This window comes from Eptatretus burgeri, chromosome 17 (genome assembly GCF_056783735.1).
Source record: "Eptatretus burgeri isolate ZD-2024b chromosome 17, Ebu_testis_v1, whole genome shotgun sequence".
Classification (NCBI taxonomy): domain Eukaryota; kingdom Metazoa; phylum Chordata; class Myxini; order Myxiniformes; family Myxinidae; genus Eptatretus; species Eptatretus burgeri.
This window is the reverse complement of record NC_140977.1, coordinates 8,131,976-8,159,573: the sequence shown is the minus strand read 5'-3', so window position 1 is coordinate 8,159,573 and position 27,598 is coordinate 8,131,976. Positions and strand designations below refer to the sequence as shown.

The 27,598-nt window shown below is 45.8% G+C and overlaps 1 protein-coding gene across 1 annotated transcript in view; it reads left to right on the top strand.

Annotated features, from left to right (window-relative positions):
* The window catches only part of LOC147009208 (uncharacterized), a 153,228-nt gene that overhangs the window by 91,326 nt on the left and 34,304 nt on the right, over positions 1-27,598 (top strand). Inside the window, exons 11-13 of the mRNA XM_085862997.1 lie at positions 10,706-10,768; positions 13,466-13,528; positions 15,624-15,767. Coding sequence (XP_085719123.1) covers positions 10,706-10,768; positions 13,466-13,528; positions 15,624-15,767 — 270 coding nt within the window. The remainder of the gene's footprint in view (positions 1-10,705; positions 10,769-13,465; positions 13,529-15,623; positions 15,768-27,598) is intronic.

Here is a 27,598-nt window from a genome sequence, read left to right as displayed (position 1 = left end):
CGATCCTTCTTATCCTTCCCCGTGCGGGGTGGAGGGATTCGCCCTCCTGCAACTCGCCTCCGGAATGGATGGGCCATTTTCGGGTGTCGTGGTGGCCAGCCGCGTTTGGAGACACGTGTCGGCGTCTCGGTGCTCCTCCCCCGAGAGAGGCTCTTTTGTTGTCTTCCCCAGTGTGCAGAGGGGAGACATTCTTATATGATGGGGCGGAGTCAGAGCTGAGGCGATCTCACCCCTGATTGGACAGGAGGGACATACCATCTTGCTGGGGCAAAGTCTGCTCTGAGGCGAGGGGGGGCTCCGCCCACGTCCGTGGCCTTGAACACGTGTGTAATGGAGCTGAAGGAGTGGAGGGGATTGATGTAGAAAAATAACTAGAAAGAAACTCGCAGCGCACACATGAAATTCAAATTAGACATAGGGGAGGGATTCTAACCATCCACATATACTTAAAGAAAGAACTGAACTCTGGGAGTGCTGTATGTGTGAATGCGAATGGTTTCCAGATTCGTAACAATATATATTTTTTTTCATGAAAATAACAACTGGAAATGAAAAGCCCCCCCCCCTCCTCCAAAAAAATAGTAAGTATGTAATGCAAGGTAACATGTCACATGACAAAGTGCCTGGTCCATTCCGGGGCTCGACGATGTCTAGTCCCACGACGAACACCTGGGGTAAAAACTTGTGGAAGCATTTGTTGGACAGAGCTATGTGCCCTATAGTCCCCAGAACCTGTCGTACTTCCTGCAGAAAGTCCATTTGAGGTCTCAATTGCAGGTGCAAGATGAATTGCAATCCACACTTTCCTATCAGAGAGTCTGTAGGTAGCAGGACCTCTCTGTTCACTGATCTTGAGGGGTTGGGTAAACTTGTTTTGTCCTTTCTGGTGAAGTTCAGGTTTCCCAACTCGCACGAAAGAACCACATTGGAAGGTGGAAGGTTTCACTCCCCCGACGCTTGTCTGTGTATCGTTTAGAGTTCTCTTGTTTCTGTTGAACACAGCGTCTCACATCCTCGAGTCTCACATCCTCGAGTCATCGAGTCTCACATCCTCGAGAAACCGTTGCGGCCTATTCCAAGTCAAGGCATTGTTGAGGAGGCCAAAAAAATATGACGAATTAAGACCCCAGCGAGGCACAGCGATGTGACCATGGACAGGCCATGATAAAGGATAATTAAATAAGGTCATTAATTTTCTTCAAAAAGGGGTGTTTACATTAACCCAAAGACTCAATTTTCATTCTTCCACTCCATTGGAGTTCCTTTGGTATGTATACAAAGTTTTTGGTCGTGAAGTTTCATGGTTTTGGAGTTATGGAGGACACACACACACACACACACACACACACACACACACACACACACACACACACACACACACACACACACACACACACACACACACACACACACACACACACACATTGATTGGTGCACTGATACATAATGATATTTATTATTATCGATGGATCAGATGGGAACGATTTAGATAAATCCTCATCATCATGATGAACCACACAGAGTGTTGCTTCTGTCGAAGTAGTTACTAATAATAATAATAATAATAATAATAATAATAATGTGGACATTTATAGTGTGCCGCATCCATCAAGTAATGATGCTCAAAGTAAAAAAAAAAGCAGAATAAAATAAAAATAGATGACTAATCAAGTGTTAAAACATCTTAATTTGCAATGAGACAACAATTTATTTAATTAACAGATAAAACAGAAATTAAAACGATTGCGGTTGAATGCGGAAGCTTATTCCAAAGGATAGGGCCTGCATGAGAAAAGGATCTGCACCCCCCCCCCCCAATAAATAATTGTGAGTCTGAGGTATAATGAGTGAATCGGCATCAGATGAACGAAGGCGTCTCGTGGGATTATACCGAACAATTAAACCTTGATTTTATAGGATGGAGCATAACCATGCAAGGAATGAAACACGAGCAACAACGACTTGAACACGATTCAATCATGAACCGGGACCCAGCGGAGTGTTTTTAGTATGGGAGTGATGTGAGTTCTTCGAGAGGACAGTGTGACAATACGTGCAGTAGTATTTTGTAACTTCTGGAGTCGGGCAAGTTGTGTGTTCGGAAGCTGATACAACTGGGCGTTGAGATATTTACAAATTAAACCCGTTTCACAATCGGTATGGCACTGATATACAAATATTGGAGACATGATTTGACACTGACATATATGAGTCATACATAACACCAAGGTTCTGCCAAACTTTTGAAGAAGTGACCATCGAGTCACCAATGCTTATATGGGACACATTTATCTCAGCTTGTTGCAATTTTGAACCAAACAAAATAACTTCGGATTTGTCATTGTTCAATTTGAGTGAATTGGAACTCATCCAAGCTCTCACATCTTTGATTCAGCCTTCAAGTCTGCAAAGGGTATTCACCACATCGTTCTGGTCAGGGGCAAAAGATACATTAAGCTGGACATCACCAGCATCACAGTGATAGTTGATATTGTGACGTTGTAGCACGTGCTTGAGTCCATTCAGATATAGAGCAAACAGCAATGGTCTGCCAACGGGTCCTTGTGGGACCCCACAACTCAACAGGACAGGGTCAGATTTCTCATGATTTACACACTCCAACTGCTGACGCTCACACAAGTAAGACTTGAACCAGTCCAGGGCACAATCACAAATACCAAGAGATGATCCTGGTCGGGCCACCACTCTGACAAAGGATGTCAGGGACGGAATTTGTAATTGATTTGGGGTGGCGGCAACAGTTCGTCTACTCTTCGCGAAGGACGCAGTGAGATCTTTAACGTCCATCAACTAATGCCAGCAAATGGGACGCTCAGTTCAACATCCATCCGAGGGACCGCACACATTGATGAACCACCCTGTCTGTGAAACACCGGGGTGACAGTTATACTGTTGCGGGGCCGGACGTCGGCCGCTAGCACGACCGCTAGATGGAGCTGCAGAGTCGGCTCGACCGATCGCCCGGAATTCAGATCGTACTTCTTTGGAAAACTCTGGAAAGTACGGGTCCCTTTTTGGACCGTGAAGGGTCAATATTTCTACCACGTGGTACAGGGTTATTTGCCAAATTTTCAAAATACCTCGAGACCACGTGGCGATTTACCGAGTCTCCACACCCTCGCCGGCACCTGTACGGAACGAGCTGCTCAGCGTACTCGTTCCGTGTGCGATCTGGGCGGTTTGATCGCCGAGTTCAGTCGGTCCCGAATACCCTGTTACAATGGCAATGGCCTGGCTAACTTTCCAACACGCAGCACGCTCAGTCAATGAAAGAATAGACGCGAACGAGCTGAAACATCGAACAATCGGGGTATTTATTCACAATTGGGGATGAGGGGAGCACATAAGGGCAGAGCTAAACTGAATATTACTAAGCACGTATGCAAGGTATGTACAATAAGAGCACTTATACAGTTCACTACTTACTATACCGGCGACACAAACACACATACGCACACACCCAAAGAATCGGACCAATGGTCTTTATTCGGACCTCCAGCCCGGAGGACAGTCGGGCTGAAGACCAGATTCTGCTTCGGACCTGCCCACCTCGTGTGGTCTTCGAGTTGCTCAGACCGGGCACCAGCGAGGGCGAGCTGAATCCAACTACTGTGAGCCGCGATCAGCTTTCCGAGCTCCGGCGCGTCCCCTCGCGCTCCGGAACATGCGCTGGTGAGTCGAGGCCCGATCCTTCCCAGTTCGCTGCGTCGATTACCCTGAAGAACCATCAACCAAGAAGAGCAAAAGAGCCGAACCAGAACAGAGTGAACAAGACCCACAAACAAGAACCAAGGAGGACTCAGAAGAAGAAGAAGAAGAACAAGAACAAGAACAAGAACAAGAACAAGAACAACAACAACAACAACCAATTTCTGTCTCTCTCTTCCCTTCTTATCCCTCTCAGGCGCGGCTCGCTTCCGGCGTGACTCATTCGCCGTCAGTGGGGGCTGTCGCATCCCATTTCTCGGAGTATCCCACGCGAGCCGATTTATGTCCATATTAGGGCATGGAATTCAGTTCGTTCAGCGTTGGGTGGGGGCTGTCGCAACCCATTTCTCGGAGTCCCGCACGCGAGTCGATTTACGTCCATATTAGGGCATGGAATTCAGTTTGTTCAGCGTTGGGTGGGGGCTGTCGCAACCCATTTCTCGGAGTTGTTATCGTTGGTGTTGTTAAAAAATAGAAAACCTGACTATTAAAATAACTTCACAGCACATTTACATTTATTCACCCATTAGACTAGGGGATGGCTGCTACCTAGAAACACATACTTATCGAAATAACTAAGCTATAAGAACCTGAATGTCTGTGTGCTCATGGCTTCCAGATTCGCAACAATACTTGGGTCGGGATTCAAACCAAAGAGTTTCAGATTCAAACCTAAGAGATTCAAACCAGCAAAACAGCTAAGAAGCGATATATCTGCAATATCACCTCTTATATAAACTGCAAAGTCTAAATCTGCAAGATTGTTCTTCAACCAATGAATCCCTTTCTTCCATGCTCCCGTTTGTTTCAAAACAAAATCAACAAGTAGAGGTAGTTGAGGTTGTAATTTATTCAGCACATGGAGACGGAATTGGAAGGGAGCAGTGTACAATAATTGATTGATTAATTGCAGAATTTAAATAGATAAATAATAATCGTAAGATAATTAATTTCTTAATTGGTTAATGGCATACCGAAACCACCACTGTTTCATCCGAATCTGTAACTTTTTGAAAATTAAGTAATTAATCGAAAAATTAAAAATTGATTAATTGATTAATCGGGTCAGGTCAGGTATGGGAGCAGACGCCGGAGCAGCGCATCGCTGTGTCCACTTTTCACTGGTACTCGAGAGGCCTCCATCTGGTCATCCCCAAGACAGATGCTTGGCCCATCCCCATCTCCATGAGATGCTGATCAACCTGCTGCAACTACGAGGCACGTGGTCGGCCCATTGGCCTCCTCCACTCACAAGGCTCCCTCGCTGAGAGAATCTGGTGAGTAGATTCAGCATGAGGAAAACGAGCCACTTGTCCATACAGCCGCAGCTGATGCTCACGGACTATGCAGGTAACAAATCTCATTTGAGAATCTCTCAGCAACCGCTCGTTGGACACAAAGTCTGACCAGCAATTGCCAAGGATTCTCCGAAGATACCTGGATCCAAAGGAATTAAGTCTCCGTCTCAGATCCTGGTCAGAGTCCAATCTCACATCCGTAGAGCAAGACGTGGACTTTTGTCATCCTGCATAGCTAGCGACAGCGCCACACCCCATGATCCAGTGAATCCATGACTCCCCAGGCCCAACCCAGATGTCTGTTGACCTCTGGCTCACAACCAGCAGAGACATGAATATCACTGCCAAGGTAAGTGTATCTCTCCGTGACATTAACATCCTCACCACAAATGGGTACAGACAACACAGCAGCATCCAAGATGTCATTGAAAGCCTGGATATTAGCTTTGACCCAGGAAACACGTAATCCCAGCGGCTCTGACTCCTCATTCACCACCTCGAGCCACCCCCAAAAGGATATCCAGAGTCTCCGCAAAGATGACTGCATCATCTGCGAAATCAAGGTCAGACAACATGACATTCCCAAACGATGCACCGCAGCTTGATCTCTCCAACATCCTCCCCAGAATCCAGTCCATACAAGTGCTGAAAAGTGTGGGAGCCAGTTCACAACTCTGAGGAACTCCAGCAGCAACTGGAAATAAGTCTGATGGTGTCACCACATTTCACAGCACTCTCTGTAACAGAGTATAGTTCAGACATCAGATTGATCAGTTTTGGTGGCACCCCACGAAGAACGAGGATCCTTCAGAGGGCATCCCGATTCACTGAATCGAACGCTTTGCAGAGATCAACATAGGCCGCAAGCAGCCCCTGCTGAAACTCTTGTCTGCGTTCGGTGAGGACACGAAGGGCAAGGATACGGTCAATCGTTGACCTCTTTGGTGTAAAGCCTGACTGCTCTGGGCGCTGGTGCTCAAGCAGATGGTGGCGAACCCTATCAAGAATTATCTGAGCAAAGACCTTGCCCGGCACTGAGAGCAGCGTCACCCCTCGGTAGTTGTAGTAGTCCTGGCAATCACCCTTCCCTTTCCAGAGAGGGACAACAAAGCCGCTCTTCCAGTCAGTTGGGTTGATGCCTGTGTTCCAGGCAGAGCACAGAACTGCATGCAACGACATGAGTACAGCATTTCTACCAGCCTTGAGAAGTTCAGCATGGATCCCACAGACCCCTGGAGCTTTACCTCATTTCAACTGGTTCACCACAGCCTATGTTTCCACAAACGAAGGTGGATCACAGTTGATTGGAGAATTAGCAATGGGGATAGGAACACACCTGACATCCAACTCAACAGCTGGTGAGTCTGCCTGGTACAGCCGCTCAACATAACTGGTCCAGCGGGCCTCCACTTCAGACTCCTCTGTGAAGAGCCCACCACCCTCCTCTCGAACTGCAGTACACCGAGTAATGGGCTTGGATGAACGCAATGCGTGAATTCGCCTTTAAGTAGGACGAGAATCACCTGTCCACAGGTGATGCTCCACCCCCTCACAGATTCCTCGCACATAGGCCTCTTTGTCCACCCTTAGCACACGTACAGTTTTATGCCTCAGCTCCCTGAACAGCTCAGCTCTGCCATTCAGCCTGGCTCTGCGACTCTGGTCAATGGTATCCAGTGTCCCTTGAGAGACAAAATTCTTCTTTGCCCTTTGGTGAGTTCCAAGACATCCACCGGCAACATCAAGGAATGTGGTCTTGAAGGCACTCCACAACTCTTCAGGATCCCCCAAAGCACCCAGACCCCCCCAAATCTCCACTCAGCTTGTTCACAAACTCCTCAGCTACCCTCTCATCCTTGAGCTTGCCACCATTCAGCCTAGGCTGGGACGGTACCATTCTCCTGGATTTTAGGTGCAACTTCAGAGTTGCTACAAGCCGGTGGTCAGTATTGAGGAACTGAGCACTCCGGTAGACCCTGCAGTTCTGGATCATCCTCCAGCGACCGTCAACGAGTACATGGTCAGTCTCCTTTGCCACACCGCCAGCGTTAGAATACCAAGTGCAGCGATGAGCCTGTTGGTGCTGAAATCATGAACCAGTCCTCCTAAATCCATGGCTTCTTGCAAAGTCAAGGAACTTAATACTATTCAGGTTCACAGTTCCAGACCCATGGGGACCAACACATGTCTCATAACCATCCCTATCAGTTCCAGTCGATACATTGAAATCCCCCAAGACTAGAAGTGTATCTTGCCTGGGGCACTGATGAACCACAGACCCGAGCATGGCATAGAATGCGTCCTTCACAGTGAGATCACTCGCCTCAGTCGGAGCATAAACAGAGACCAGGGAAATGACACCTAAGGAGTGACGAATCATAATACGCATAATATTGTTACGGAAATGGCCCTTGTTGGACTACTAAATATAGGATTAGCTCACATCCCCCATTAAATGCCTGTTTCGCTAGGTTGTGTGGTAAAAGGGATGTTATATGTGTGTTAGGAGGTGTAAAAGGCTGTTTTATGTTCGTACCTTGGTGTGCCAAGGGCTCCCTCTTCTTCCTCTCCTCTACAGATGATAGGCCCCGCCCAGTCGGCTGAGGGGGTGTGGCTAGAGGGAGGAAGTGACACGAAGGGGAGGGGTTTTTGGTCGGTTTCGCCGAGAGAGGCGTGCTCGTGGAACGAAAGGAAAAACTGTGAGAGAAAAGGATTTCAGTTTTTGGACGAGCGTCGGGTTCTCGAGGCGTGCTCGGAGTCGCTCCGAAGCAAGAAACGAAGGCTTCGTGAAAAGAGCTGTGTGTGGAAACAGTCACTGTCGAGGCGCGACGTGTTTTAGAAGCGAGCGAACGAAGGAGGGACAGTGGAATCTGCCGGTACAAAAACGGCAATTGGCTTTGAGAGGCTGCCTGCACGTGGAGTCGACGATCGACTCGTACGGGGAGGTGATCGACAGGTTCGGCTGGCGTCTGGCCGCGGAGCCTCTAACGGTCCTTACTCACCTCACGGCTCGACACGTTGTCAATCCGCCCGCGGAGCTCGGCCCCTCGACTTGGGCCTTGTCTGGAGAACAGGCCAGGCCTGGATTTGTATGCTGGACCGTGAGAGAGATCGGCTGAGGCCTATCATCGTCCTTACGCAGGGTCAGAGCACACGGAGACTGCGTGCGGTGCGAAAGGGGGAAAGGGAGGACGAGCTCCATTTCGCCATGCGGCACGTTCGAGCAGGAGTTCGAATCCCTGGACATCTGCCTGTTGCGAGCGACATTCGTGCTTTTGACACTGTCCTCTCGTCCATGAAACCTCACCAAGTACTCTGTTTTGTCTTGTATGCATGCTGTTTGTCTATCTGTCTTTGTCTGCACTTTGTTTAAGGCATATTTCGGTAGCGACCCCCTCGAAACCTGTAGTCCGTGGTTCCCTAGTTAAGAACGGGTTGAGGATTGTTAATAAAACCATTGTCGTGAATTTTGCTTGTGTTGTGATCCCCGATGTTCCCCAATATATCTGGTTAATTCATATGAAGTTGCCGCTATGGATTAATTTGTGTCGCGTTGAGGAACGATCCATTCGATTGGCATATAAAACCAAAATGGTTACAGACCGGCAGAAAACGCCCGGCATTTGACAAAACCAGTCTGTAACCAGGGGTTCTATTTTCCCAACTGGCAAGGTACAAGGATTACGTTGGTATCGCGATTGAAGGCGCGTGACCCGAGGCCTGTGCTGAGCTGGCCGGCGTTATAAACCCCGGAGACGGCGGTGGTGAGGGTGGCGCCTAGGACCGGGTGAGAATCCCGCCACCCCGGATCCGCAACAATATCATGATACGCTCGTTGACCGGTGTTACCTCAATTATCATTGGAGTCAGCTGATTTGACACAGCTGCAGCAACTCCTTGGGCATGATAACCATCAGAGCTGCCAGACCAATAGTACGTGTAACCACCCACCATGATCTCGCCACTATGCAGTCTCCGAACCTCAGAGAGTGCTGCAATACCGATGTTCAAACGCTTGAGCTCAGATGATAACAGAGACAGGTGATCATCCTCTCTTAGGGATAGGACATTCCAGGTACCCATTCAACAGGACCACCGCAGGTTAACCCAAGACGACTGCCATGTGGTGGACGACACCTCAGCACCCCTGTGCCACACACCACCGCAATCTGACCCTGGATGTTTACCCCATGCTTTTCCTCCCATCATCAAAGATTGGGGGTCCCGAAGGCTTTGCCCCAATCCCGTCATCCGGTGAGCTGCCCTGCGAAGGGCAGCAGCACAGGAGGTACTCCCACGGAGTGGGTTTTCGATTTTCTTTGCGGTGTTTTTGTGTATTTTGTGGAATGAAGTGTTTTACGGTGGCCGGAGTGCAAATCCTGCCACCAAACTCATAAAAAAAAGGTATCCCAACTTTAGGAGGACATCCGTAGACACAGTTGGGCACGAGATATGGATGGCCGTTGGTTCACAAGGAGCTCCTCCACCCTTTGATTATTATCAATAAATGAAAAATACCCTTTATAGCCAATCACTTTGCTCACTGTCATGTCCAAATATCAGTTCCCAAGGTCAAAAGGTGGCTGAGATGTTGCCCAGATGAAAAGAAAATGTATAAATAAATAATCGAGCGATAATATTTCAGTAATTAATCGATTAATTGATTCATCAAAAATATAATATTTCGTTTTTTCCAAAGCACTTTGTTCACTATTTTGCCCAAATTTCAGCTTGCTAGCTCAAAGGATGGTTGAGATATCATCCAAACAAACAAGAAAGAACACAAACAAACAAACTGAGTGAAAACTGAGTCCGCCCTTTCGGTGCACGTCATCGCGGGTGCTGTTTGACGATGAATTCACACAGTGTCTGGAGATGGAATCGGGAGGGGTGTGCACAATAAATATGGTAACCGGGCGGAGTGGCGCGCACCTGTAATCCGGCTACTCGGAGGCTTGGGTTGGAGGATCGCTTGAGGACGGGAGCTCTGCGCTGGGCCGCGCTATGAGAGGGTGTAGGGCAGCCCGGAATAATGGCGAAACCCAATCCTTATCCCTGTGTCGTAAGAGGCGACCATGGTTGCGTCAGGAAGGGCATCCGGCGTAAAACCTGTGACAAATCAGTATGTGGATCATAACGGATAATCCGCTGTGGCGACCCCTAACGGGAGCAGCCGAAAGACGAACAACAACAACAACAACAACAGTGCACAATAACACTATGGTCTTCCAAAGAGCAAAAAAAGACAAGATGCAACCTTGCCTCACACCAGTGGGAACAGTGAAGAGATCTGACAAAGCAAAATAAGAGGTAAGGTGAGCAGCAGGTAGGGTAGATAGTTGAAAGGGAAGTGGTCAGGATTACAAAAGGAGATAAAAAAAATATTAACCAAACATTATACATCATATCTTGTAGTGTTCTATTATTTGTCTTTGTTTGAACCGATCAGTGGGTTTTGTGTTTATCATGTATGAAGAGTAAATAAAGTTCAAAGGTCAAGTGAACGGCTCGTTTTGCCAAGCATTGACCAACGGGAGCAAATCATTGGATTAAGTTTTTTTACATAAGTGTGTTATCGGAGATTGAAAAACAAACACTTCTCCAACATGTATTGTGATGACGAGTTTGTTCAGAAATGTTCCTTAAAATTGAGTTTGAATGTGATGTTTTATTTTCAGATTTTATTGTGCCTGTGAAGGTGGAATCCGAGTTTGTGGACCAGTCCTCCTCGCTCGATAAAGGTTTGAACAACAACAATCTTCACGTTATAGTTCTACTTTGTAACTCTCCACGATATTACGGGAACGCGATGTTGTTTTGCCAAACAACAGTAATAAATTCTTTACGAGAGACTGCTGGGTAGTGTGTTGGTTGAGTGTGATGTTTATGTGAATTATTCTTGTGTTTCAATGTGGAATTACTTGTTTACTATACAGGAAACCCCTGTTTTACACTGGGGTTATGATCCTGGAAACACAGGGGTTAAGTTCCGAGCTCAGTCCTCTCGCGGAAAACTCATGAGTCATGTACTGGAGATGTTTACCAGTCACCATCCCATGTGGCTTAAAACCGGAGCATTCACTTCCCCTTATGATTTCTGTGCATTTCGTTATGTGGCTGATACTACACTCGTTTATGCCATAATGTCCGCTGAGTGAGGTGGTACTCTCGTCTCATCCAAGCTTATCCAAAACTTCCACTTTCTCTAACAAAGATGTCACTTTCCTCAGCAGTTATGCACTTGGTTCACCACCAGCAACAGTTTTCGTCTGGGGAGTCATGAGTAAAATGAACGGCAATAATAACGGAAAATAGAATACCGATCCACACCCGAAAGGGGGGTGGGGGCGTTATGGAATGGAGAATGCTGCGTAAAAGGAGACCAAACCCGCATGAACGCAGAACGGTTTTCAGAAAATTTACATGCGTAACTTCTAAACTGCGTAACCCAAACCCATGTAAAACAAGCGATAACTGTATGTGACTGTGTATTGTTTAGGTGGGATGTTGATTGTAAAAGTTGGATAGAGTAAGAGTGTTATAAGTATTATTACTGTAGTTTGATTTACAACCCCATTGAAACTGAGTGTTATGGGAAGTTGTGGATATGGGACGATCTCGTGGTATTGTGCAGTTTCTTGTTCTTTCTAGATACTAGTAGGTGCCCGTACGTGCAAAAAAAAAAATAATAATAGTAATAAAAAAAACTTTCAAACCGCGAGCCAGAAACAACAACCACACAGGCCGTTCCTTCGCTCTCGTAAACGACGACTGGATTGGGGCATTGTGTTTATCTATAAATGCGCATAAGAAATCGAGAAATTATTAGAATACATTAAGTCATCACTATCCGGAAGTGGTGTGTGCCCGTACGGAATGTTCACATGCATTCCACGAATTATCGTTTGTATTGAAGTAACAACTGCTGTGATACTTACACACACAGAGTTCATTAAAATCCAAATTAAAATCAAGTTTACCTCCCTGTCTTTGCTTGCCATGACATTCGCTGCCATTGACCATTGCCACTCCTTCGCCACAGAAACTAAGGCACCGATCCCCATCGTAACCGGCACGGCATGTGCCGTCATCGTCGGCCGGCCGCGCACCGGCCTACGCAGCCACGCCTATGCAGCAACGTGTCCTGTCATTGGTTGGTAAATAAATGGCCATAACTTGGGAAGCAATTGTCTGATTAATATCAAACCTTGAAAAGGCACATCCACAGGGCCCAGCAATATACCTGGCAAGTTTCAATTAGATCGGACCAGTGGTTGTCGAGAAACAGCGGTCACAGACACAGACACACACACACACACACACACACACACACACACACACACACACACACACACACACACACACACACACACACATTGCTGGAATTATAGATAGATAAACCATCTGTTATAAATGAGTGGTTTCCAAGAGGGAGAGACTTTTAGGAATGTTCGTAAATTACAGAAGTCGAAACGCAGAGCTGAGAAGAGAGAGCAGAGCCAGTCACCATTCGCGTGTCTGTGTGGACTGGAGTGGAGAGTAGAGTAGAGTAGAACAGGGTGCAGTACAGTGCCAAGCCATGTCCAGAGGTTTGTGAATTGCTTGTATTTTATCTTTGTTATAAACTCGTTTGGACTCCACCTGTCTGACGGTTGGACGTCATTCAATTGACAAACCTTGGATTTTATGACACACTGAATCAGGTACTTGTTATGTGCTCCAACATCCAACATTCATGTAACTATCCGGTTGATCAAGTATTGCTGTGAAGGAAAATCCCAGGTGTGTTATCCTGCTGTATACGCAGGTATGTGATATGGAAGCTGGAAATAATTCAAACAATATATATATATATATATATATATATATATATATATATATATATATATATATATATATATATATATATATATATCAAAACTTTGATCCTTCTTTTGTTTGTTTTTGTGTTTTTAAGGTTGGTTTTTAGCCCCCATTGGAGTTGGTCCGAAATGGGGGCTTATGGATTCGGTCTCGATTTTCGTGTTCATGCGTGCATCCGCAACCATATCTCGGACATGTATGGACTGATTTTATTTGTACTTGGCAGAAAGACAACACATGAATGGTATACATATGTACGGCATTGTTTTTTCCGAGATCAGATCAGATCCAGGATGACCAACTGGTGGCCATTTTGTAACTTAAATGTGTCCCCCAACCATTCCTTGAACACGCATGGTCCGATTTTGTTCAAACTTGGCACAAGCATAGTACATGATGGCATACCCGTGCCTCTCACTTTATTTTGCGATCTGATCAAAGATGGCTGATTGGGAGACTGGCGCCCATTTTAGTTGAAAATAAATATGGGCTCGACCTTTAACTCCATGCAGCAAAATTACTAAAACAACAGGGTTCACGACATTTTATGTCTTTTTTTTTACTTGTCTTTTCAGATTTGATTGTGAAAGTGAAGGTGGAATCTGAGTTTGAGGATGAATCAACATTTCAAGAGAAAGGTCTTAACCACATCAACATTCTGCTTGTTCCAGTTACAGACAGGAATGTGTACATGTACATTGGACATACTGAGGTTATTATCGGGAGAGATGCTGCTATTGGACTTTTCTTAAAGCCACAAAGTCATTCAAACACTCAACTCATTAATATCGGATTCACTTTTGCACATTGAAGCATAAGAATATTTGTTTGAGATGTTCAGGGTAAACTTGCTGAGAGTTTGTTTCTGTATCCTTCTTGTTCACTCATTGCAGTTTCCCCTACCTCGCATTCTTCCCAACATCCCCTACTTCTCTCTATTTTGTCCCTCAATCCTGCTGTTCATATGTTTCCCCTTTCTTGCTACGATTTATTTTTGTCCCGTTACGTCCCGATCCATTCTATGTTCCAGTTCCTCCATGAGCCTCGACCTTATCGACAAAAAGATGGAAAAGAACATGCATGTACTGACGGCTGTGATGGAAATGGTTAGATGATAAATAAATTGGTACAGATATTTGGCTCAACCACATCATCATTGTTCTCCCCCCCCCCCCACCCCACGTTGGTTGTTATCTCCATACAGTCTCTTCAGAAAGTATTCACACCCCTTGACTTTTTCACATTTTGTTGTGTTACAGCCTGAATTTAAAGTGGATTAAATTAAATTTTTTGTCACCAATCTACACAAAATACCCTATAATGACAAAGTGGAAACACGTCTTTAGAAATTTTTACAAATTTATTGAAAATGAAATACAGAAATATCTAATTTATATAAGTATTCAACCCCCTGAATCAATACTTTGTAGAAGCGCCTTTGACAGCGATTACAGCTTCGAGTCTTCTTGGATTTGTCTGTATCAGCTTTTCACATCTGGATTTGTGGATTCTTCCTTGTAGATTTGCTCAAGTTCTGTCAAGTTGGATGGGAAGCATCGGTGAACAGCAATCTTCAAGTCTTTCCACAGATTCTCAATGGGATTCAAGTCTGGGCTCTGGCTGGGCCACTCAAGGACTTTCACGTTCTTGTTCTCAAGCCATTCCAGTGTTGCTTTGGCTGTATGCTTGGGTTCATTGTCCCGTTGGAACGTAAATCTTCGTCACAGTCTCAGGTCTTTTTGCACTCTTAAGCAGGTTATCCTCAGGGATTTGCCTGCATTTGGCTCCACACATTGTTCCCTCTATCCTTGCAGGTCTCCAAGTCCCTGCTGCTGAAAAGCGGACAGTTCCTTGGACTTCATGGTGGAGTTTCTCCTCTGACATGCACTGTCAACAATGGGACCTTTTATAGAAAGGTGTGTTTCTTTCTCAATCATGTCCAATCAATTGACTTGGCCACAGGTGGACTCCAATCAAGTTGTAGAGACATCTCAAGGATGATCAAAGGAAATTGGATGCGCACCTTCAGCAGTTCAATTTGGAGTGTCATTAGCAAAGGGGTTGAATAGTTATTGACGCAAGATATTTCAGCTGTTCGTTTTTAATTGATTTATAAAAAGAATTCTGAAAAAGACATTCCACTGACATTATAGGGTGTTGAAGGTAGATCGGTAACAAAACAAAAAAAAAATCTCAATTTAAACCATTTTAAATTCAGGCTGTTACACAACAAAATGTGAAAAAATTCAAGGGGTGTGAAAATACTTTCTGAAGGCACGAAATGTGGGGTTTAGAGGATGGAACAGAGACCTCACGGGTCTCAAAGTTGACATTTATTATTGACACTTATTGCATTGACAACACTGCATTGACACTTATTATTGCCTTTGACGTTCCGCCCAAGGATCGCCCATGCAAACCAAAACTGGCGGTGGTAGACATGTTGGGTGTATCACATGGACGAATTGATTCGATTTCGGTGAAGATCCGAATCCGGATCTGGATACGAGACTTATTTAATTTTTAAAGTGATTCTTCACCATTGAGAGATCGGACTCAAAAACGACATTTAGAATGATATTTGAAAAAATGTATTTGGCCCGATATGTTCTCGTGGATCAGGCATGACGTGGCGGAGGTATGTGCTCCACTGAGTGCCCTTCTAGTTTTGGTTTAGGCTTGCTTGTTGATCCCTTCCTTTATTGTGATGAACTGTTGTCGCATGATTTGCAGATGAAGCTCAAGAAGTGAAGTCTCAAACTTTCCAAAACAACCTTCTTCAGACTTTCCAGGATGTTTTCAGCAATGATCATGTAAAGCAGGAACGGTGTGACTCCGCACCCACGGAACCAAGCAAAGCTGCTCAGCTGCTCGTAGGTAAGCCGAGCTCTCTATGGATCACATTGTGTTAAATTTTTTGATCATTCTTCCACGATGAAATAATTTTGTTCCAAACCCTGCAGAATGACAGGTTCATTTAAATTGTTTTCACTCAAATGGCTTGTTTATGTCAGCGAGACAGGGATACCTGTTTCATACATGTTTCACATAAAATACAAATATTCAAGATCATTGCATCGAGTCGGTCAAAGCCATTTAGAAATCGTGCGACATCGCTCCACAGTGTTACAATCACCTGCACCAGTTTTGGATGATTTTCTGTAGAAAGGAGTTCAACGACTCAGTGACATGACAACCTTGAATGATCATGACAATGATCATCCTTGAGATGCCTCTACAACTTGATTGGAGTCCACCTGTGTCCAAGTCAATTGATTGGACACTTCTACTATCTCCCGGTTCTTTTAATGCAATGTATCAAGCCTGGACCCTTTCCTTTAACATGTGAGATTGTTTGTAGGGCCAGAAGTGAAAAAAAAAACACCATTTATTCAACTATGCCCCTTATTCTCTGTGATCTTGTGGATTTGTTGTTTTGAATTATTGTCAGCTGCTATCATAGTTATCTCTGTCACCATCGGGGGATGGAGGTTGTGTTTTCACTCAACTGTGTCTGGTTGTCTGTGAGCGGGATATCTCAAACAGCTGTGGACAGATTTGGACGAAACTTGGTGCATAGGTTGGATGTGCGCCAAAAAATTGCTGAGATTTCGTTGAAGATCCGGATTCAGATCCGATAATTTTTTTCAATTGAATCTTCACCATTGAGAGATCGAGCCAAAACGCTATACAGTACAGGTCAGGTATGGGAGCATGTGCCAGAACAGCGCGTCGCTGCGTCCACTTTCCGCCGGTACTCCAGGGGCCTCCGTCTGGCCATCCCCCAGGCAGATGCCAGGCCCATCCCCATCTCCTTGAGATGATGGTCAACCTGCTGCAACCACGAGGCACGTGGTCGGCCCACTGGCCTCCTCCACTCATCAGACTCCCTCTCTGAGAGAATCTGGTGAGCAGGATCAGCGTCAGGAAAACGAGCCACATGTCCATACAGCCGCAACTGATGCTCACGGACTATGCAGGTAACAAATCTCATCCGAGTCTCTCTCAGCAACCGTTCGTTGGACACAAAATCCGACCAGCGATAGCCAAGGATTCTCCGAAGAGACCTGGTACCAAAGGAATTAAGTCTCCGTCTCAGATCCTTGGTCAGAGTCCAAGTCTCGCACCCATAGAGCAAGACTGGAAGTACCAAGGACCTGAAGACTCGGACTTTCGTCCTCCCGCACAGGTACCGGCAGCGCCACACCCCATGATCCAGTGAATCCATGACTCCCCAGGCCCGACCCAGACGTCTATTGACCTCTGACTCGCAGCCAGCAGAGACATGAATATCACTGCCAAGGTAAGTGAATCTCTCCACGACCTCAACATCCTCACCACAAACGGACACAGACAGGACAGCAGCATCCAAGATGTCACCGAAAGCCTGGATCTTAGTTTTGACCCAAGAAACCCGTAATCCCAGCGGCTCCGACTCCTCATTCAGCACCTCGAGGGCCCCCAAGAGGATGTCTAAAGTCTCCGCAAAAATGACTGCATCATCTGCAAAATCAAGGTCAGAGATCTTGACATTCCCAAACGATGCACCGCAACTTGATCTCTCCGACATCCTCCCTAAAATCCAGTCCATACAAGTGCTGAAAAGTGTGGGGGGAAGTACACATCCCTGACGAACTCCAGTAACAACTGGAAATAAGTCAGAGATGGTACCACCACACTTCACAGCACTCTCAGTACCAGAGTAGAGTTCAGACATCTGATCGATCAGTTTTGGTGGCACCCCACAAAGATCAAGAATCCTCCAGAGGACATCCCGATTCACTGAATCGAACGCTTTACAGAGATCAACATAGGCTGCAAGCAGCCCCTGCCGAAACTCTTGTCTGCGTTCGGTGAGGACACGAAGGGCAAGGATACGGTCAATCGTTGACCTCTTTGGTGTAAAGCCTGACTGCTCTGGATGCTGGTGCTCAAGCAGATGGTGGCGAACCCTATCAAGAATTATCCGAGCAAAGACCTTGCCCGGCACTGAGAGCAGCGTCACCCCTCGGTAGTTGTTGCAGTCTTGGCGATCACCCTTCCCTTTCCAGAGAGGGACAACAAGGCCCCTCTTCCAGTCAGTTGGGATGATGCCTGTGTTCCAGGCAGAGCACAAAACTGCATGCAACGACACGAGTGCAGCATTTCCACCAGCCTTGAGAAGTTCGGCATGGATGCCACAGATCCCTGGAGCTTTGCCCCGTTTCAACTGGTTCACCGCAGCCCGTGTTTCCACAAGCGAAGGTGGACCACAGTTGATTCGAGGGTCAGCAACAGGGATTGTAACACCCTTGACGTCCAACTCGACAGCTGGGGGATCAGCCTAGTACAACCGCTCAAAGTAACCGGCCCAGCGGGCCTTCACTTCAGACTCCTCTGTCAAGAGCCTACCACTCTTTGCTCGAACTGCAGTGCTCCGAGGGATGGGCTTGGATGAACGTAATGCGCGAATTCCCCTGTAAGTGGGACGAGAATCACCTGTCCACAGGTGATGCTCTACCCCCTCACAGATTCCTCGCACATAGGCCTCCTTGTCCACCCTCAGTGCACTACAGTTTTACGCCTCAGCTCCCTGAACGGCTCAGCTCTGCCATTCAGCCTGGCCCTGCGACTCTGGTCAATGGTATCCAGTGTCCCTTGAGAGACAAAATTCTTCTTTGCCCTGCGGTGAGCTCCAAGACATCCACCGGCAACATCAAGGACGGTGGTCTTGAAGGCGCTCCACAACTCTTCAGGACCCCCCAGGCACCCAGACCCCCCAAGTGTCCACTCAGCCTGTTCGCAAACTCCTCAGCTACTCTCTCATCCCTGAGCTTGGCAACATCCACCCTAAGCTGGGATGGTACCATTCTCCAGGATTTAAGGTGCAGCTTAAGAGTTGCTACAACAAGCCTGTGGTCAGTATTGAGGAACTGAGCACTCTGGTAGACCCTGCAGTTCTGGATCATCCTCCAACGACCGTCAATGAGGACATGGTCAATCTCCTTTGCCACACCGCCACCGTTGGAATACCAAGTCCAGTGATGAGCTTGTGGCCGCTGAAACCATGAACCAGCCACCCTAAGTCCATGACTTCTTGCAAAGTCAAGGAACTTAGTGCTATTCTGGTTCATAGTTCCTGACCCATGGGGACCAACACACACCTCATAACCATCCCTATCAGTTCCAGTCGATGCATTGAAATCCCCCAAGACTAGAAGTGTATCTCGCCTGGGACACTGATCAACCACAGACTCGAGTGTGGCGTAGAATGCATCCTTCACGGTGAGATCACTCGCCTCAGTCGGAGCATAAACAGAGACCAGGGAAATGACACCTAAGGAGTGACGAATCCTTAATCTCATGATACGCTCGTTGACCGGTGTTACCTCAATTATCATTGGGGTCAGCTTATTGGACACAGCTACAGCAACTCCTTGGGTATGGTAACCATCAGAGCGACCACACCAATAGTAGGTGTAACCACCCACCATTATCTCGCCGCAATCCAGTCTCTGAACCTCAGAGAGAGCTGCAATCCCGATGTCCAAACGCTTGAGCTCAGCTGATAACAGAGACAGGTGATCATCCTCTCTTAGGGATAGGACATTCCAGGCACCCACCCGAAGGGACCGCCTCAGGTTAACCCAAGGAGACCGCCGTCTGGTGGACGACACCTCAGCACCACTCCGACACACTCTCCCGCAATCTGACCCAGGGATGTTACCCCGTGGTTTCCCTCCTATCATCAAAGATTGGGGGTCCCGAAGGCTTTGCCCCAATCCCGTCATCCGGTGAGCTGCCCTGCGAAGGGAAGTTGCACAGGAGGTACTCCCACGTAGTGGGTTTTCAGATTTTTTTTGCGTTTTTGCGTTTTGCGGAATGAAGGGTTTTACTGTGGCCGGAGTGCAAATCCTGCCACCAACCTCCTAATAAGAAGTAACCCAACTGCAGGAGGACGTCCGCAGACACAGTTGGGCACTAGATATGGATGGCCATTGGCTCACAAGGAGCTCCTCTGCCCTTTGACAGTACAGTACAGTCAGGTCAGGTATGGGAGCATGTGCCAGAACAGCACGTTGCTGCGTCCACTTTCCGCCGGAACTCCAGGGGCCTCCGTCTGGCCATCCCCCAGGCAGATGCCAGGCCCATCCCCATCTCCTTGAGATGATGGTCAACCTGTTGCAACCATGAGGCACGTGGTCAGCCCACTGGCCTCCTCCACTCATGAGACTCCCTCGCTGAGAGAATCTGGTGAGCAGGATCAGCATCAAGAAAACGAGCCACATGTCCATACAGCCGCAACTGACGCTCACGGACTATGCAGGTAACAAATCTCATCCGAGTCTCTCTCAGCAACCGCTCGTTGGACACAAAATCCGACCAGCGATAGCCAAGGATTCTCCGAAGAGACCTGGTACCAAAGGAATTAAGTCTCCGTCTCAGATCCTTGGTCAGAGTCCAAGTCTCACACCCATACAGCAAGACTGGAAGTACCAAGGACCTGAAGACTCGGACTTTCGTCCTCCCGCACAGGTACCGGCAGCGCCGCACCCCATGATCCAGTGAATCCATGACTCCCCAGGCCCGACCCAGACGTCTATTGACCTCTAACTCGCAGCCAGCAGAGACATGAATATCACTGCCAAGGTAAGTGAATCTCTCCACGACCTCAACATCCTCACCACAAACAGACACAGACAGGACAGCAGCATCCAAGATGTCACCGAAAGCCTGGATCTTAGTTTTGACCCAAGAAACCCGTAATCCCAATGGCTCCGACTCCTCATTCAGCACCTCGAGGGCCCCCAAGAGGATGTCTAAAGTCTCCGCAAAGATGACTGCATCATCTGCAAAATCAAGGTCCGCGATCTTGACATTCCCAAACGATGCACCGCAACTTGATCTCTCCGACATCCTCCCTAAAATCCAGTCCATACAAGTGCTGAAAAGTGTGGGGGCAAGTACACATCCCTGACGAACTCCAGTAACAACTGGAAATAAGTCAGAGATGGTACCACCACACTTCACAGCACTCTCAGTACCAGAGTAGAGTTCAGACATCAGATCGATCAGTTTTGGTGGCACCCCACGAAGACCACGAATCCTCCAGAGGACATCCCGATTCACTGAATCGAACGCTTTACAGAGATCAACATAGGCTGCAAGCAGCCCCTGCCGAAACTCTCGTCTGCGTTCGGTGAGGACACGAAGTGCAAGGATACGGTCAATCGTTGACCTCTTTGGTGTAAAGCCTGACTGCTCTGGACGCTGGTGCTCAAGCAGATGGTGGCGAACCCTATCAAGAATTATCTGAGCAAAGACCTTGCCCGGCACTGAGAGCAGCGTCACCCCTCGGTAGTTGTTGCAGTCTTGGCGATCACCCTTCCCTTTCCAGAGAGGGACAACAAGGCCCCTCTTCCAGTCAGTTGGGATGATGCCTGTGTTCCAGGCAGAGCACAAAACTGCATGCAACGACACGAGTGCAGCATTTCCACCAGCCTTGAGAATTTGGCATGGATGCCACAGATCCCTGGAGCTTTGCCCCGTTTCAACTGGTTCACCGCAGCCCGTGCTTCCACACACAAGGAGCTCCTCCACCCTTTGACAAGTTTTGTTTTTAATCCTGCTGGGTGTCCATATCCAAACACCATCCTCACCAGAAAACCTGGTGGGGGAGACGGTTTAGTCGCCGACACCCGACCATGGAACAGGTTAGTACAGGTTTACATGGTACCTGTAGCAGGTCACAGATCGAACCTGACCTGACATAAGTACAGTGTAGTGTAGTACAGTACAGGTGTAGTACAGTGTCAGGTCTGTAGTACAGACCTGACATAAGTACAGTACAGTGTAGCATTATATTTCAAGAAGTTATGGATGGGTTATGACAAACTTGGTGAATGTACTGGGTATGTGACGAGAACAAGTTGATTCGTTTTTTGGTTGAGGTCCGGCTACAGATCCGGTCTATCACTGGGATTCAAAATGTAAACCGTTCAGCCTGGCGAAGGTATGCCTTATGCTGAGTGCCATTCTAGTGATTTCCACAGCGTCACTCTGAGCAAGGTATGGGGCAGAGGAGGCAGCCCTGAAGGGAGAGCATTACTCCACAAGTTGCAGATGAAGGCCCTGGAAATGTTTCGGAGTTCAGATGTGCCAAGGAAGAACTTTGTACGACGGAGGATGCCCATTGGGCAACAGGACTTGGAGGCTTTGGTAGAAAGATCATCGTTGATGGTGAGATCCAGGCGGTTGAATGACTGAACTTCCTCAAGAGGATTGTTGAGAAAGTCGATGGGAGAGTTTGCCACATGGTCTTTTCAGAAAGAGTGCGACATTTGTCAGGATTGAAAGAATTGTTCCAAGTATTTGACCACCTTGTGATTTTGTCAAGGTCTGAAGAGAGGGAATAGGATGCTGCCTGCCTTCCTGAAGGATGAGGGATCGATGGATGGGTAAAGCAATGGATGGATTCAACAGAATGCTGATCGAAGTATGTTGACTGCTATGGGAAGCACAGTGAAGCTGATATTGGTCAGACAAGCGTCTGATTGTTATACACTGTCCAGAACAATGGTACAACCTTTGCTAAGGTAGTTTGTGTGTGCACAATAAATGTTTGATTAATTTGGCCCAGTTTGAAAATTCTTCCATTTTTTGTAGCCTAACTGGGCCCTCTCCCATGAGTGGAGGACAGAGATATGGACAATGTTTAAATTATTTGTGAAATATCAAATCTGCACAAGTTGGTGTGAATTGTTGATTCTTTTTGTGACTTGTCTTTACAGAACAACAAATGAAACCGGTTTCTTGTTCCAACTGTTCCCAGTTGTTCAACACACAAGTTTTCAATCGTCAAGTGACACAGACTGTCACTCAAGAAACTGACACATTCAGCAGCGAGTGTTGTAAACGTTGTACAGAGACCCTGAAGAATATCCAAGGAAGTCGGAGACCACACAGGTGTCCCGTGTGTGTCAAATCCTTCGCAACAGTGTCGTCTTTAAAAGTACATCAAATAATCCACACGGGCGAGAAGCCGTTCACGTGTCCTATTTGCACGAAGGAGTTTGCTCAATCGTCGCATTTACACGTGCATGAAAGAACACACACGGGAGAGAAGCCTTACAAGTGTTTTGTGTGTCAGAAAGCCTTTATTCAATCATCAAATTTGAAATATCATCTCAGAACGCACACAGGCGAAAAGCCACACAAGTGTTCTGCGTGTCCTAAAGCGTTTATTCAATCATCAGATTTAAGGAATCATCAAAAAACACACACAGGAGAGAAGCCATACAAGTGTTTCTGGTGCAAAAGGGCTTACGCTTATTTCTCAGATCTGAAAAATCATCTCCGAATACACATGGGAGAGAAGCCATACCAGTGTTCTGTGTGCAGAAAGGATTTAACGCGCTCATCAGATTTACACAATCATCAAATAATGCATACGAGAAAGAAGATGAACTGGCTAATAAAATAGAGGAATTCAAATTAATATCACCCAAGGAAACACCACATCTGTACCGAATAAACAACAACAACAAACAGTTGAAGGTACAAGTCAGGAGAATAAACCAATAACTAAAATGTCACCAAAATCACCCGATCTGAGATAAATAAATGATGTGAGTCTTGCAGCAGCACTGTTTGTCCCAGAGAAAATAGCAGGCCAACAACGACTTATTCCAGTATAGCTGTGCAATTATAAACTGGCCACAGTTGGAGATCAACAATCTAGACACGAAAACAAGAAAACTTATATTCACAAGATGTTCTACAAAAACCGATACATACCGAGGTTGCACATACCGAGACGAGAAGGAGGAGGTGGTTTGATGGAGATTAACCAAGTGCACAGAACATCGTGTGTAGGACTAGCGGAGTATGTGAAAAGCTCAACAGACTATCAAATGTGATTTGTAGACGAGCAAGAAAACAACAAACCAGTAAAGGGATCATTAATCCATTTGGCAACAAACTTCCAGACAGGTACAAATTTTGCATACCACACCGGAAAACGAAACAGAAACAAACACAGCCCCAATGATTGCAGAGAGAGAGAGAGAGAGAAAAAAGGAAAACTACAAAAATAAATATCAGCAGATGTACTCTGACAAATGGGAGAATGACAAAAGAGCAGGAAGATTCAAAAAAGAACTCAACAGGATATGGATTGACAAGGAAGGTTCATTGGAATGGTTAAGAAGAGGTCAAATTTGCTGGGATGGAGAACGAGTCATTATCAATGCCCAAGACCAAGGACAATTACACTCATGCTATTAAGAAAATGGCGGGATTGAGCCAATCGGACAAATGCAGGTTTTGTGGGGTATAAACAGAAGGTACCAGTCACCCCCTTTCAGGATGTAAAAAAAATCTCGTGTCAGAACAGCTCTACACAGAAAAACATGGCAACATCTGCAGAATAATCCACTGGCACATCTGTAAGCATTTCAACATCCCGGTCCCATAACAATCATGAAAACACAAACGAGATATGATCTTTGATAATGAACATATAATGTGAAGTGATAGGCCCAGAGCATGACAAGATGATCCAAACAAGTGTGTACATCGCAAACAAAGCATTGCGTCCGGACATAGTGCTCAAAGACAAAAAGGAAAAGTCAGCATTGTTGATCGAGGTTTCAGTTCCCAATGACTTCAGACAAAATGTTACAGAAATCAGGAAAAATGACAAAATACCAGGATCTGAAAAATGAGGTCAAGAGGATGTGGAAATTGAAGAAATCTAAAATTGTACCAGTGATAGGTAGAGCTGCAGGAATGATGATGAAACCCCTCACCGAGTATTTAAAAATCATTTCGGAGAATATCACTACAAACGAGCTACAAGTGGAGGATGTCAGAGGTTCAAGTGGAAGATTTTGAAAAGAGCCCTTGGAACGAGGCTATGAGAACGAAACTTCACAGTTTGGCTCATGAATCATGATCCGTCACCAAAAAGGAGCTGGAGATTTTGAGTTCAGGGAGAACTTCCTCCCACCTTCTGAAACCCACAAAGGGAGACAACCAACCAGAGAAGCAGCACAAGTGTTCTTTGTGTCCTAAAGCCTTTATTCAATCATCAAATTTATTAAAATAATACACACAAGAGAGAAGCCCGACAAGTGTTCCGTGGGCAGCGAGGCATTTGCTTCTTTGTTATATTTTTCTCAACATTAAAGAATACACACAATTTTTATTTTTAGATCCTCGTGGAGGATCTCTAAGTCTCACTCACGTTGTTGTTCTTGTGAACTTTTTTGTTTCACAGCCTACAGTTTTCATCGAAACTTCCTGAAACTTGGCATATATATGTAAAAATACCCTGTGCAGACAGTAACCATCTCCGATTTTGAAAATTCCTCCTAGAAAAAAAAAGTTATGACGTCAAAATATCTCCGCTAATGGAAATCGCCTAAAAAATTATCTCCGAAACTAGGCAAGCTTTTTGAATTCTGTTTGCGGGAATCGAACAGGTCATTAGCAGAGATGAATTACCGCACATTTGATACATCACTATGATGTCATATCAATTTTTATGACGTCATTCCTATTTTTTGACATTTTTTGTTTTTTGTTTCATTTGTTTCACAGCCTACAGTTTTCATCGAAACTTCCTGAAACTTGGCATATGTATGTAAAAATACCCTGCGCAGACAGTAACCATCTCCGATTTTGAAAATTCCTCCAAGAAAAAAAAGTTATGACGTCAAAATATCTCTGCTAATGGAAATCGCCAAAAAAATATCTCCGAAACTAGGCAAGCTTTTTGAATTCTGTTTGTGGGAATCGAACAGGTCATTCGCAGAGATGAATTACCGCACATATGATACATCACTATGACGTCATATCAACTTTTATGAGTCATTCCTATTTTTGGACATTTATTGTTTTTTGTTTCATTTGTTTCACAGCCTACAGTTTTCATCAAAACTTCCTGAAACTTGGCATATACAGTAAATGTAAAAATACCCTGCGCAGACAGTAACCATCTCCGATTTAGAAAATTCCTCCGAGAAAAAAAGTTATGACGTCAAAATATCTCCGCTGATGGAAATCGTCTAAAAAAATTATCGCTGAAACTCGGCAAGCTTTTTAAATTCTGTTTGCAGGAATCGAACAGGGCATTAGCAGAGATGAATTACCGCACATATGATACATCACTATGACGTCATATAATTTTTTTATGACATCATTCCTATTTTTTGACATTTTTTTGTTTGACAACCCAGAGTTTTCATCGGATCTTCGTGAAACTTGCCATGTATATGCAGAAAGCCCACGCGCAGGCAGTAACAATCTCCGATTTTGGAAATTCTTCCGAGAAAAAAAGTTGACGTCATAATATCGCCGCTAATGGAAATTGCCTATACCATTGTCTCCGAAACTAGGCAAGCTGTTTGAATTTTGTTTGCGGGAATTAAGCCGGGCATAAGCACAGATAATTTATCGCAAACCTGATACATCACAATGACGTCATATTCGTTTTTATGACATCATCATAAAGAGGACGAGGATCTTAGCTCATTTGAGCTTGTTTATATACATGATCTAGGCTCGTGAAAGAGCTATGACACAAGAACAAAATCAGAAAACAACACAACAAAGGGAACAGCAGGAGAAAGGGGAAACACCAATAGCAGGATGGAGGAAGAAAGTATAATATGTAGATGGACAAACAAGGGATGCAGGTAACAACGAGGGGTAAGGCAGAACGCAAAGGGTGAACAATATGGACACACAAGCAAAATTTTGGGAGGGGTGGGGGGTGGTTTAACGGGTGTGAAAAAGATCCTGATTGTGGATGGGGGATGACTTGAGATGGTGGTGAACAGCTGTCATGAAGACGTGGTGGGAAGAATGAGATTGAAGACAGTATGGAAGGTGGTTTCACAGGTGGGACAAAAGAGGAATAAATAAGTGGAGGTGAGCAGTGATTCTGGATTTAGGCAGTTTCATGAGGAGAGGGTTGCTGGTGAACCGCATCCTGCACATACCTGGGGGTGGGGGGTGGGGGGTGGGAGTGGGGGGCAAAGCATGGAGAGAGCAGAGGGTGCAAGTCCAGAAATGAGGCAGAAGAAGACAGAAAGACCAATGACGTTTCGGCGATGGCGAAGTGATAGGCCTGTAGACTCAGCTTTGGCGCAAGAGATTCCTTGTGGTCAATTAGAAGTCTGCACAACTCTCCTTAATCACTTTACTTTACGAGCAATATGTTTGAACTGTGGACATTCACATTGTGTGACTGTTTGTGATATCTAAAAACTCAGAGTAATTATCACTCTTGTATTTGATTTGTGTTACACCAAAATGATTGTACTTACATTCTCAGGGTCAACGTGTGCGTGTAACACTGGGTTGAAGATGGTTGAAAATTATGTTATTACTCTTTGAAAAACCTGCTTTTCATGTTTTTGACAATGTCTAAATTTTTTGATGAAAAAAACAGGTATTTGATGAAAACAACAATAAATGAAAAGAAAACCCACCCAGCACTCCTTGACACAGGACATCTATATTAACTGAACAAAGGGAGGGGGAAATAAACCAACAGTTATCCCCTCACCATACAAACAAAGCAACTAAGGACGAGACGTGTAAAACAAAATGTCAGAGTTTCCTTTTTAGCTCGCCTGTTCGAAGAACAGAGAGCTATAGCGATACCCCCGGCGTGAGCGTCAGCATGAGCGTGAAAATGTTAAAGTTTTTGGTGCAAGTTA